This window comes from Chaetodon trifascialis, chromosome 12 (assembly GCF_039877785.1).
Source record: "Chaetodon trifascialis isolate fChaTrf1 chromosome 12, fChaTrf1.hap1, whole genome shotgun sequence".
NCBI classification, from domain to species: Eukaryota; Metazoa; Chordata; class Actinopteri; order Chaetodontiformes; family Chaetodontidae; genus Chaetodon; species Chaetodon trifascialis.
Genome location: NC_092067.1, coordinates 26,074,557 through 26,088,858, shown reverse-complemented (window position 1 = coordinate 26,088,858; position 14,302 = coordinate 26,074,557). Strand labels below are relative to the sequence as shown.

The following is a 14,302-nucleotide window of genomic DNA, read 5'->3' as shown; positions in this document are numbered from 1 at the left end:
AACCCTCATATTTTACACCGATGCTAAAAGAAAACAGCTCGGCTTGTGATGAATACATGTGATTTTCTGCAAAAACAAAATGTGTTTTCAGTGTTTCTGTGTTTCTCTTGAACAATACAACTGATAACATGACAACACTCGCTCTGAAAATATATTCCCATTTCACTGGCATCGCCTCTGCTGGTGTGTATTCCAATATGGGCCACACACACACTGCGTCTATCTTTGAGATGCTGGCTCAGTAAGACTCACACTCACTGCCAGATGAAAACACAAGAGCATCACTTGTTCTTCTATTATTGAAACATCTGTCAGCAGCTCCTTTGTCGTATTTATTCCAGACCAAAAGGACTTTCCCATGAGGTCATGCAAAGACACGCACAGCCTCTCACACAGCGGGGGATGTTATCCGGACAACACAGTCATTTCTGTGACCGCAAGCCTGCGACGATAGAAGGTGAAATTCATCAGAAACGACCCGGAAAGAGAAGGAAATGGTCAAGTTGAGGCCAGCTGATGGGAGCTTGTGCAACATGAGCAGTTTGTCCCTTCATGTTTTCATTCACAGAACAAGTCACATCAGCGTCTGTGGATTTTCTCCTTTATCGTGGCCACGATCACCACATCCCACCGCTCTAACCGCCCAGCATCTAACCGGCTCCCATTCTTCTTCTCCAGTTATGCTGCCTCTCCGAACAAAGGTTCTTCTCTTCCTTTGATGCCACAGTTTTTCTGAGTCTTCTTCACTTTGACTCAGGCCACCGCCGCCCCCTCTCCTCCTCCTCCCTGCATATTTTGGTGTTGTGTTTTTGGTATGCTCATGAAAAGGCCCGCAAAGACGGGACAATAGGGCACCTGCCAGAATAATGAGCCCTCAGAGAGAAATGCAGCTGGGGCCGAGAGTCATACAGGAACGCTGATGATGGCCCCGCTTTAAAGTGGTCAGAGATGATCCTCAGCCACACCTTATATCCCCCTGGCTGGAATTTCCCCTCTGACACACACACACAAAGCACTCATGCTCACATACAAGCACACACACACACACAAGGTGCACACACTTATGCACAAGGAAACAACACAGGAGATAAACACCCAGAGCTGTTTTTCCTTGTTTGTCACAAAGGAGCATTAGTGTCCGTCTTCCCCTCAGAGTGCGTGAGCAGGTTCATCCACACACACCGCCGCCCTCGCTGCCAGCCTATCAGTCAGCTGGCTATCGCACGCACTACGTCACTTGAATGTGGACAGAAACTATGCTCCTCGGAAACAAAAGCCAGACTGTTTACATACTGGTTCTACATTTAACTCCCAAGAGCACGCAGGACATTAGTCACCAGGATTCCTTTCCCTTTTAAAGGTTGTAAAAAAAAAATCCCTCATTCATTCAAAACACCCTCAGTGAGCTAAATTTAGCTGGTCAACAGGTCCAAGGGGACAAACAACAGCAAGACGTCCAAAGGCATGAATAAGTGGACAGAAACTGGGGGGGGGGTTGCTGATTATGGAGCCACATGCTGCGTTCACACCGAGCACGTTCGGAGCAGCTTCTGGGACAGTTAGCTGGACTTCTGATGGGAACAAAGCTCGAGCTGCCCTGAATGACCCCAGCGAAGCAATGCGAACATATACAGCAGGCTGCGAGAGGCCGTGAGTTTAATTACAGCTATCATTCATTTAATGTACTACTGAACAATAATCATTCATAAAGAAATGACTAAATCCAAACAAAGAACAGTAAAAATAACCCTGCAGGAAACTTGAGGCCCAAATCAACTCACTTATTCGCTTTTTCTGGAGCGTACTGCGTCTCTGAATCTCCAGATTGCTCAGCTGTCATGAACAACAAGAACTCTGCATGGAAGAAGAGCATGAGATGTGGTTGAAAGCACCAGAAAAGGCTGTGAAGTGTGGACTAATGGTCATAGTTCTTCATGAGTTCAGGGGCGACCGTAACCAGGACCAGACCGGGTTCGATACTCAGGCTCGTCCACTGCTGGACAAACGGAGTTTTCTGTGCAGAGGCTGAACTGCGACCCGCAGTGTGAGGCTGTTTGTTTAGATCTGGTCTCTTTATTAGAAATTCATGTCTGTGTTGGGTTTGGAGAGGTTTTCCATGGCTTAAATAAGTTACTGAAGGATAGAATAAAAGCATATCTTTGCTTTTATTAGCTTTTATGACTCAAACCAAACACAAAACACATGCTGATGGTGAACTTGCACCCTTCCTCTCCATCCACGCCACCACCTTCGCTGCCTCCCTCCGTCCCTGGGATCACTGTCTGACTGGAGGTGAGCAGAGACGATCCTGAGGCCAGCACAGGCTGCCTTAGACAACACAAATGAGAGCATTGTGGCCCCTGAGTGTGCCTTCAGTACTCAGGAGTCAGGAGGTCAGGACGGTGGAAGGTGGAGTGAGGAGGTGAGAAGGTTTAGGGGCTGACGGAGAGGCACAGTTTGGAGGGGAAGAGGGTGGAGGGGGGAGGCTGAATTTGGTGACAAGGCTTCAGTTGTTTTGCTAAAACGGGTAGGAACAACCCTGACATTATGACATTGTGGACTCGCGAAAACACGCACACACACCGCGCAGTGTGGCATGTTGACCCCGTCACCTCCTCGGCTGCGACGTTCAGGGGAGAGAAAATAGAATTACTGATCTGGTAACAGCATTTAGACCAGTGTTAACACTATTTTCTCAATACTGGACATTTGTAGAAGCACAAGTCAGCGTCGGCGCTGGTGTCAGTCAACTTGAATGCGTCTTTCAACTCCCTGTAATAATTTGCAAAGCATGCTGGCTGCGGCCTCGTCTTTGGAGGGAAACTGTACATACTGAGAAGGATTATAGTCAATAAAAAGCCGCTGGTGCTCCATTATCTGGGAAAGTGATTATGGAAGTTGTGTCGCGGGTGAAATCCAACCAATAACTATGAGTTTTTCCACTCTTTTCCATCTTTTTCACATGAAACAGAAAGAGAGAAATGCAGAAAAAGAGTGAAAAAAATGCAGCGATAAAGAATGCAGCCATTAAGAATGATAGGATTAATGAAGTTTTTTGCTCATTAGTGCTCACAAATATGCTTTCAAGTTGCAAAGCCTTTTTACTCCAGTAATCCGGCCGTGAGAGAGAGCTCGCAGGGACCACAGTCCACGTTGCTCCAAAGGTCAAAATGTCACTTTGGGTTGTAGGGAGAAGTAAACAGGGGTGGAATAAGCCTCCTGTCTTAGGGGGCCCACACCATAAATCCTTAAAATAAGAGTGCCTCTACACGGTGTCTAGAAGCTGAAACAAAGGGTCAGGCTTTACCCGCCGGTAATAGAAATCCTGTTGTGTTGATGAAGTGAGTTAATAGGAACGAGGCGGGTTCATAGGTTGGGACAGAAAAACTCTTTAATGGGCTTCGGTAATATAAGGAAAATGAAAACAAAGGTAGGTGAAAACATCCTGAGCACATACGGCGTGTTCCTCCAGCCAAACTCAGGCGAGGTGAGGGCAGGAATGCCTGGCCCCGGGTGATGAATAGTCATAAATTCATTAGTGAATGTGGACCCGGCTGATTTGGAAGAATGAATGCTATTGCAATGATAAACCAGTTGACCCCGTCAGCTTGGCAGCTGTCATGACCTCAACCTGTGGCGGTATTAGACGAGGGAGGGCGGAGGGACAATATTTGTTTAAGCTGATAAGTAGGGGTTGTAGGGGTTGTGCGTGTCCATATATATTTGTGTTTAGTGTCTTGTTTATTGTGTATACGCGTGAATGTGACTTTGGGAAAGAAGACATGTGAGCGATTACGTACACAGGTCTGCACGAGGGCAATGCTAACGATGGATTTGGAACAATGCTCCACAGATTATTGATACGATCAGTTTGGATGCACGTGCATACACACACACTTACGGTGTGACTGCGTGAGCGGGTGTGTGGCCCTGAGTGCAGTCATGACCAGCAGCACGCTCGATGGCCTACAGCTCTCGCTCAGCGTCATTAACATTCCAGCTGTGGAGATTTTGGCATGCGTTGGGAAGCATGACGAGACAGTTACACATCTCTCTCCCTGCTCTCAGCACAGACTGCCATTTGTCTAGAGAGGTGCAGTCTCCACCAGGTAGATTAAAAACAACCTCAGTCTCTTCAGATCGCCTCTGACAGATGATTTATCTTCTTGTTTGCACGCTCGTCAGCCACACGCACCGTATTATTGATTTGTTTTTTCTCAGTTTTTCTTTTTTCTTAAAGAGAGAGATTTTCTGCTGCTGCTCCCGCTGCTCCTGACTCACCTATCCAGCTACAGGTAAAGAGTTAGTTACACTGATCCCTCCCTGACATGCTATTTGCCCCGCAGGCAAACAAATCTCATTGCACTCCTTGGCAGATCCTAATAGATACATTTAGAGCAATTATCTGACTGATATTTTACAGGGACACGTGATGTGTTTTGATGGAGCCTTGCAGAAACATTAGATGAAATCTAGCCGTTGGTAGGTGTTGGTACAGGCAGGCATTCAGTCGGGCAAGCCTTGTGCTGTTGCACAAAGTGTTGACACACTGCTGCTGACATTATGGCAACTGTAAACCTACCTTGAGAAACAGAAACATGAAGAAGTGTTGCAGGGGAAACCGCTCTGGTGTAAGAGACTGCGTGGCTGCAGGTTTCCTAACACTCACCCATGCCCAAATACAGATACTAATACACAATCATCTGCATGCACATGCAAACGCACAACAGGGGCTGCAACCAAAAAGCAGGTATGTGAAGGTCTGCGTGCTGGCAGCATTAATCATAGCCGTGAAGCTGTTAATCATAGTTGTAATTACTGTTCTACAGCTCCGGAGTATGAGGAACACTGAGTCCTGACAGACAGCGAGGCAGAGATGTTTTATGTTTCTACCAGAGCAGACAAAGACTCAAGTGTGCATGCGTGTTTCTGGAAGCGCCCCGACGTCTTGTTTTTAATGAGACGGCTCAGAGAGCACAGAGAGCCTGAGCAGCATGACGCGGGAAGAATTTAAAGTTCCAACATATTTAAGAAAACATTTTATTTTACATAAACTGTACAGGTGACATTTATTTGACTAAATGATTCTTAGACAGGAACTAAAAATAACTTTCTTATTAAATAGAAAACTGAAACAAAAATAGAATTAAAGATGAAAAATGAAGTGTTGCTTATTGTACAAAACAGAGAATGAAAATAGAGCTAAGAAATGAAATCATATATCGTACCCTGATACAGTGGTAGGCCTATTGCAAATGATCAAAAACAACATTGTACACAGTAACTCAATGGCCTTGCCATCTTAGTACAATAGCTAAAATCTTGGCCTCTTTGGTTCCATTAATTAGGTAAAATACATTTGAAACAAAATTCAGTTTACTTCTATAAAAATAACTTTTCAATGGCAGTTTTTGTCTCACTAATCCCGCAACTTTTCAGTGCAAACGTCACAACAATCATTCGCTTTGGAAAGGAGGCGAAAGATTACATTTCAAGTATTGATAAAGAGTCGAGGACTGAAGAGAGAAAGAAGGAGAGAAAGACAAAGACGGAAAGAGAGTTCAGTCTAATAGAGCGTGTTGAGTATGGGTATAGGTTACTATACATTGCATAGCTCATGTGGCACTTATTTCGCGATAGGACAGGACACTCAGTACCCCTTGGAAGGCATTTCTTTAGACAAGTGCTATTCAGGGTGTGCATTCAGTTTCTGCAAGTGCTGCACTGCACTGTGGCGACCCACTGGGCCAAAACTAGAGTCTCCACGTCCGCGGGCCCACTCCTGCTGGGCCACAGAGGGCAGGAGGAGGCAGTCCTCTTCTGGCGCTCCCGGTGCACGTGTGAAGTGCACTTATGAGATCTATCATCACCTGGTTGTCATGGTAGCAGGGCCTGCAGCACTCGTAGGCAGGAAGCTGAGGTCGAGGCCCGTAGTCAACAGCAAGAACGACAACAACGGCGGCGGCAGCTCTGCGGACGACTTTCTTTTGCCTTTCTGCGGAGGGTATAATCCTGCAAGGCATTAAGCGCTGCCGGTCTAATTCCACCAGAGAGGACGGTCAGACTGCGTCTGTCGGCATAGTAGGGAAGTGCTGGTGTTCTGAATTGTATAAGCTGATGAATTGTCAGTGCTTTATAAAAACAAAAGTCTGTCATGTGCTTAAAGTACTTAAGAGGGCTGGAGGAGCGGGGTCGGGAGCGTCGGGGTGAAGCCAATGTCATCGGCTGATCCTGTCACTTTCCTTAAGCGCTTGTTATCTTCATTCAAGAGGAGATGATGAGCCATTATTTTTGACTAGAAATGGCAAACTAGAGCAAAGTATCATTTGGTGAATATCATTCCCTTCTCGTCCCATCGCTGACCGGTTGTCGCCGAACGGACAAAAACTCGGACAGCAAGCATGTCACTCTGATAAATACACACACTCGCACGCACACGTGCAGACAAGCGCATGCACACGTGGACACAACACTGATACTCGCGTTTGCTAGATTGTACCAGCGTGCATGCCGCTTGCACATACAGTAGGTATAGATATATTGTATATGTGTACCGTACAATAACGTCCCGTTTGTACAAAAGGCCTTCTGACTGTTCCAAGTTCAAAGGTAATGAAGAGTCGCTGTGGACTCAAGCACAGCCACACTCCTCCACGATCATGTTGGGCACATCCCTCTTTACGATGTTGTATTCATCGTCAAAGTAGAGCATGGACATAGTACTGAGCTTGGTGGGGATGCAGCAGGAGTTGACCGAGCCCGGGCTCATCCCTCTCATGCGGTACTGGTTAACCACAGCGGTGTGGAAGGATGAAGCCGAGCCTGGCACGCCTGCCATGTAGGCTGGGCAGCTGCCCTCGCAGTAGTTGCCGTAATAACCGGCTGGCGCAATGATCCAGTCGTTCCAGCCAATGAGGCGGAAGTCTATGTAAAACTGCTGCCGGCAGCAAAGGCCCCCGCTCGTGCCGTCACACTCCAGCCCCCGCTTGCGAATGCGGTGCTTTCCATCCACCTGCCTGGCACGAACCACCAGGAAGGGCCGGTGGGACGGGTCGCCCGGGTCAACCAGCACCGGAACCACGCCGGCCGCGTCGCAGCCCTCGCAGTGGACCTCCAGGTCCTGCCGCCGGCTGCCTTTCCCGAACACGGCCCGCACTGCCTCCGAGAGGGGGAACGTATGCCAGCCACTGCGTTTCAGATCCACCCGCTTCTCCACCAGGGCCCAGCGGCCCGTTCCCCCTCCGCCGCCGCCGCCTCCCGGGCCTCCCTCCGCACCACTGGCGGCCCCTGACTCCTGGTAGTGGATCTTGACAGTCACCTTCCTCCGGAGACCCTTCTCAGGACCGGCCGGCAGCACACGGAAGTAGAGCCACAGGTTGGCCTGGGACACGTACAGGTTCTGGTTGCCCTCGGTGGAGATGAGGAAGTACAGACCAGACTTGGAGGTTGTGTGCTCATCTGTTGGAGACAACAAAAACGGGAAGGTTTATTCTCAATCTTCCATTTAAACAACATTTACCGTCCAAAACGTGAACACACGCACATGAAGTCTGCTCTGCTGTCTCTAAGGTGATAACGCACCTGACAGCAGAGATCGACCTCGCCCATCATTACCACCTGTAGTCACATGACCAAAATGACAACAGAACCGTTTCCAAGACAACCCAGAATTTGTTTGCATTGGCTGCTGAAGGCCAAGAAATGTGGCTGAAAGCTCTGGAACGTTTCCAGTGAGCAGACCTTGTTGGAGGAACGTTTTCATTGAAATACATTTGTTATTTCAAGAGAAAGGAATAAAGAGTACTTCCCTTCTTCACACACACACACACACACACACACACACACACACACACACACACACAGAAAGCCTCCCAAAAAGGGCACAGCTCTATCTTTTAAGGGCCTTGTTTTCTCTGTTCACCCTCAATCACTGTGTCAGCTGACCTCTGTGGCAGCTCCTGATAGGCCAGCTGTGACAAGCCAGTTCTGGGATCAGGCCCAGTTGGCCTCGGGTCCAGCTTTGTAAGTGACAGGCCCAAAAAGAGAGAGGGAGCGAGAGGGACAGGGAGGAGAACAGAGAAGAGGAAGACCGAGGGAAGGAGGAAGGACGCGAGCTGAAAAGGTGGGAGGGTGGCGGTCACCGCCAAGGCTCCCGGGGGGTTCACTGAGTTCGCAGTTAGAGCCCCCCTGAACCCCACCCCCACCCTACCCCACCCCTCCCCCCCTCCTTCCAGTGTGAGCACCCTGAGAGTGACAGCACAAAGCCCCCTGTGAGGCACCGGGAGACAGCCGCGCTGCAGCCCGTATTGAAACGCGTGGCTTTCCAGCAAAAAGCATGATGAGGCAAAAATAAAAGCCATTTACATGACACTGGCCACTTTCTGCAGCGGCACAATGAAGAGATCCCGCGAGTCTAAAGGTGGCGATGGGCTCTCCCTGGCACTATTTTTTCTTCTTTTTTCCTCCCAAGCCTAATGATGTCTTCCAAATTACCCTGAGGTAACTTGAAAGGTTTCTATTTCAGGAGATTTGGTACAATGTGCTCAAGCAGAGCAGCGCCTTTGAAAGCGGCTAAATTACTTTGTTTGCCGACTGATTAGTGTGTGTCAGTGTCAACAGGTGGCCACCAAAGACGGCCCCCTCTTTAAGGCGCCTCACGCCTCTTCCTCCTGTAAAGCACGGCTTTACATTCACACAGAAACCTGTTCAGACCAGCTCTCCACATGTCAGCTGGGAGCTCAAGCACTTCACACACACATTTCCATCCATCCATCCATGCACACACACACACACACACACACACACACACACACACACACACACACACACACACACACACACACACACACACACACACACACACCACAGCGGTAAGGAATCAGCCACAATACCAAAGCCTGTGGGTAGAGTAGCTATTGCACTCTGAGTACTGACTGAAGTGAGCGACATAAAGGAATCAGCTGAACAGCAGTTTCTCCTGCGACTGCCGTTAAAGGCCCCTCAGGGCTACGAGTAACTCCTCTCACCTCATTCAGCGCTCTGTGTTCTTACTTGCCTCGACAGCTCTGACCTCTGAAAATCGGGGATCGCACAGCAGCGTGCGCAGTGCGACAGTTCGATCAAAGGACGGGGAGTGACGCCTGAAAATAAACCGATCGTGACTCGAACAGCTCAGCTGCTGCTCGTTGATTGGTTTGATTGGTTTCCATTAAAGGTGTGTGTGTTATTGTACTTCAGGACGGGACACTGGGGGACGGAGCTGACTCAGGGTTGGACTTCACCTAACTTTCAGTTTCATTATCAATCAGTCTGACATTTATTATCTCTAATTAATTGCTTGGTCTATAAAATAGTGTAAAATGCCCATCACATGCTCCAAAAGGCCAACGTGCTTCTTCTGTCTAATACTGTTTTACAGCCCAAACAAATTCAGTTTATAACCACATGAGACAAAAAAAAAACAACAAATCTGCACAACTGGGAACTGGAACGCGTAAATGACTCATCGATTATTGAAATAATGATTAATCAGGTGTTTTTTTGGCTTTCATTCATAGCCCCATTAGACGGCTTTGAGGTGTTCAAAGGATTACGAGACGCTGTGGTTATTGTGGAACAGATGAAACTATGAATGAACCGCTGAAGGCGTCGCCGCCTCAGCGCTAAACGCAAACAGGAGAGTAGAAAACTACAGAAACTCAATTTAATCACCTGATGACGATGAAGCAGTCTCGCTTCCAGGTCACTTTAGCAGCTTCTGGAGCTTTCAGCTACATTGCATTGCTTTCATGGAGCTGAAGTCGTCCAGATCTCTTTTTTCTAAGCACATTGAGGACCTCTCGTCCATGTTGAAACTTTGCTCTGAAAAAACTGTAGAAAGTTGACGAGGCTCAGGTGACATGGTCGAAAGCTCCAGAGCAGCTGCTAAATGGACCTGGAGGGGACTGTTCTGTCAACGACAGCCGAGAGAGACTCATCCACAGCTTTAAGAAGCGCGTATTTTGAAGATTAAATCCATGTAAAACTCCTCGCTTTGCCCAGCGGTGCAGCACGTGAAGCATCGCTGAGCAGGATGTGTTTTCACCACCTTCAGCATCACTCGCGTACGAGTTTGATCGCACGGCTTCCTGAGGACTGACGGCACATACCACCCTGTCACGTGACTTATTTCTGCTCAGGCCCTTTCAGGAACAAATTGTTCTTTTCATCCAGCGTTAGAAACAATTTGGAGCTGGCCCCGACACGCCTCGCCTGACCCCACGGTGGAAAAGCTGCGACTGAGTGTCAGCAGGCAGGACACCTGGGTGGGCTTGTGTGGATAAAGAGCTACTTCAGCGTGTCCCCACCTGCGCCACCAAGCCGGGGAAGAGGCCATGGAGGCAGGCAGGCAGCTCCAGAGCTCATTACTCAAAGCTGCTGTCGACAAGACCACACGCCGCGGAGGGGCCGGGGCGCGGCACGGAGCGTTCGTGGCTCCGACATGAGCAGAGGCGTGCGTGCATACGCCAGCCATCCCTCAGGCCTGGGTCTCAGCACTCCAGGAATTCCACACAGGGTGAGGAGGTGAGGGAGGTGCTGAGGATGGAGAGGTAGGGCTGAGACTTTTGGCTGGGGGGTAAGGCTGCTGCTGCAGCAGCGGCTCTGCTGTCGTCAAAGCCTTACTACAGGGGCATTTTTAATAATGCTGCATAAATCATTTAGAGGATCAGAAGGTATACAGAGGCAGCCAGGCCCATTGAGGGCTGAAACACACACTTGTGAGTGAATGTGGAAAATGTCTGGAGCAGGTCCAGGATGGCCATGACTGACAGCTCCTCCTGAAAGACTTGTGTCCTGAAGTAAACCTACTAACCCGATCCTCTGGAGGAACCGGGCCGGAGTTAATGACCTCCCATAATGAAGTCTTAATTCCGTGTCTTGGACCACTCGCCGTGAGTTCACTGGGTCCGAACGGCTATAGCGAGCAATCAAGAAGCGCCGATCTAAACTTCTCCATCGACCCCTCTCTCTTTCGCCCTCCCTCCTTCCCTGCTTGTGTTCCCCGCTCCGCTCCTGTGGATACGGGACACCAAATCCCTCAGCGAGGACCCACGGGACCATGTCAGGGGAGAAGGGAGATTGGCATCGTCTCCCCCACCCGCCCAGGGCCGCTTGGCAGACCTCTTACCTCTGCGCTACCGCAACCGGAGATAAGAAGCCGGCGGCCTGGCTGACAAGCGCGCAGTTAACCCTGTGCTGAGGGGAGGCCGGGGACGCGAGCTGACCCCACGGCTGCACACACGCACAGAGCACATAAACACCTATCCCCATCCACTCGCTGGCTCGCTGTTGGCTAAACATATGCCAGCCTCACCCCCCCAGCCCGCCCTGTCCTAAACTGTGACAACAACAATTCAGGCTCCCTCATGCTTGGGGGACAAGCTCCCCTGGCTTCAGAGCTTTCTGGAGACCTTGCCTCTGAGCCATGCCCCCGCTGGCAGCATCCGATCTGGGGGGCGTGAGCCAGCTGGCCAGGAGGCAGACGGGGTCTAGGGAGCAGGGACCCAAGCCAGCTCCATGGTACAATGCCACACAAAGGCTCAAAGGTGTGAGGAAGAATAGAAGTCCGAAAAAAACAGAAGTAGAAGAAGAAGAAGAAGCAAAGGAGCCCAGCGAACCTTTAGAACGACAAAAACATTCTTTACAACACTGTAATATGGGCACACACACACAGTATCACCCCCCCCACCATCACCAACACCATACCCCTCCACCCACTCTCCCCCAATCTAACCCCGCACGAACTCAAATGTCTCATGCATTATTCTGATTTCTTTTGTTTTCTTTGCTTTTCCCTGCCTAACGTTGACATGCTGGCTTCAGCAGGAACACATAGTGCTCTTATAATAATTGCCCGGCTTTTGTTCCCTTGTCATGAGGGCGCTCAGATCATTCCCATTGGAAGGCGGGACCTCGCAGCCCATTCAGGCTAATTGTACCAGCAGGGCCAATGGGAAAATACAGGATGGTGTGTGTGTGTGTGTGTGTGTGTGTGTGTGTGTGTGTGTGTGTGTGTGTGTGTGTGTGTGTGTGTGTGTGTGTGTTGAGACATCCTATTTTAGTGTGTTTAATTATATGTTTTCTTTTTGTTAAACTAACAGTCTGTGTCAAAGACGCGGTTCTCACCGCTAACTGACAATTATTGGATTCTGTCAAGAGCAGATGAGTTTAGGTGATGTGTCTGAGTGTGTGTGTGCGTGCGTGTGTGTGTGTGTGTGTGTGTGTGTGTGTGTGTGTGTGTGTGTGTGTGTTGGACAGAGAGGCAGAGAAAGGAAAGGGTGTTCTCTTTGGACTTCTGAGAATTAGTTAGATACACATTCTTAGAGGAAGGGATAAATGGCCAATTGAGGGACTTTGTCCGTTTGTCCGTCTAAAAGAGGGCTTTATGCATTGGAGTATTGAATGTGAACACAGCTTTAGTGATGAAATTGGATTCAGAGGTGCTTTTTTATCCCCCAGACAATGCGTGAGGGTGATTTAAGGACTCTGCCTTTAGTTTCATTTCGTTTTAATTTTGCTGGGGCTGAAACGGGAGGGTTTAACACTAACCGCCGGCTTCAGGCAGGAATGATGAGTTATGATGTAATGAGATGATGAAGATGATGGCTGAACTGGATCCAGTTCGCCTGCTTTATCTCTGCTGCTTATTCAGATCAACGTGAAGCTTTACAGAGTGAAACTTCATCTCTGAATGAGACTATTTAAAGTTTTAGCTCGCCTGGTTTCCTGAGCTGCCCTTTACACAGAGTCAAAAGGTGCACGGGTTCATTGCGGGGTCGATCTGAATGTGCGTGATGAATTATTGATTATTACCTGATTCGGCGAAGCTGATAATCTCAGAGTTCTCCGCTTGAACCTCGTTGTTGAATGCAGCCTGTCCGTCAAAGTTCGGGATCTCCACCCGCCCATCGTCTCGCACTTTCCCGGCGTGCAGCCTCCTCAGCGCCGTCACCATCGCAGCCTTCGGGATGGGATGGGTGATGTTCGGCCTGTCTCTCATCTGCAGCCGGTTCAGTATGTGCCTCTTCACCGCCTCCAAGAAGTCTATTTTCACCCGCTCCGCCTGATCCGGCGCCCTGAGGCCGCAGGACGCGCACGACTCCTGCGGCGAGCTCTGAGTCTCTGTCCCGGTCACCGAGCTGCAGCGCACGGAGAGAACGCACGCAAGCAAACAGGACAAAGCCAGACAGTATATGCTCATTTTTCTAAAGTTGAGATTACAGTCCAAATGCTATGGAAGAGAATGTGGAAAACACACGCTGAAGTTAAAGCTACGTTCAATTTACAAATTTGCAAATTCCTGGAGAACATCCATCTGCGCTCCAACTGTGAGACGCGTCCAGAAATCCACACAAGCCAATGAAACCTTTGTATTCCCAATCGCAGGAGAGTGCTGCACAAATTGTAAGACTAATTAGCTCCAGTCATTACGCGCTCATCTTGTGATCCAGCGAGGCGTCTTTACCCTGCACAACATAAAAGTTCATCTCTGTGACTGCGAGGCGCACTCAGGAGTTCTGATTGTTGACGCGCTTCTGTCACACCGCGCTCAGTTCGGACGTGAAATCTACCAAAACAAACGAGGCTCTACGCGTCGCTTCGCCGTGACTCTAAATAAAAGGCCATTCGGTGTCCAAACGCGCTCAGTCGGCTTCTTCCCATTCAAACACGCACACAGTCCACTTCTCCAGCTGCGCTCCCAAACAGAATAACTCGTCTCGATGAGTCCCGCGTCTTTTGTGTGTGCGCCTGGGTACCGCGTCCGGTGCGCGCGGCTGTGGATGGCCAGTGCGTCCTGCGAGATGCTGCTCACTGAGACCCTTTTCTCCCTTTGCAATCACGACAACAGGGGCTCCGCACACCCAAAGTTTTTATACAGGAGTCGAAACCACGTGGGGATTTCCACCAACTGGGAGGCAAGGGATTATTGGACACTACTACCTCTCAGCGCCTGTGATGGAACAAGGTTTTTGTGGTAACGGCGGCCGCGGAGGGATTGCATAAGTTTTTCCTCACAGGTTTTATTTGACGTACAGACTGAAGCTCACTTTGATCATCCGACTCTCGGTGTCAGGTCCTGAGAGCGCAGGCTCAGTTTGGGCAGTTCAGCCTGGTCAAAGCAGGTGTCTGGTCAGTTGTTGAGCTGATCATGAAAAGTAAACTTATAATGTGTAAAAGACCAATTTTCAATCCCCCACGGGACCAGTTCAGTCTCTGTACATCAGCCATGCCTCCAGGTTATGAAAACTCTCTGATTATGAAC

At 49.3% G+C, this 14,302-nt stretch overlaps 1 protein-coding gene across 1 annotated transcript; it reads right to left on the bottom strand.

Moving 5' to 3' along the window:
• Positions 1–5,099: 5,099 nt before the first annotated feature.
• On the bottom strand, positions 5,100–13,867 carry inhbb (inhibin subunit beta B). The gene is made up of 2 exons (XM_070976711.1): positions 12,853–13,867; positions 5,100–7,458 (listed from the first exon to the last, which is right to left on the bottom strand). Exons 1-2 carry the CDS (start codon positions 13,238–13,240, stop codon positions 6,632–6,634), a joined length of 1,215 nt encoding a protein of 404 aa, XP_070832812.1. The 5' UTR covers positions 13,241–13,867; the 3' UTR covers positions 5,100–6,631.
• Between the last annotated feature and the right edge of the window lie 435 nt (positions 13,868–14,302).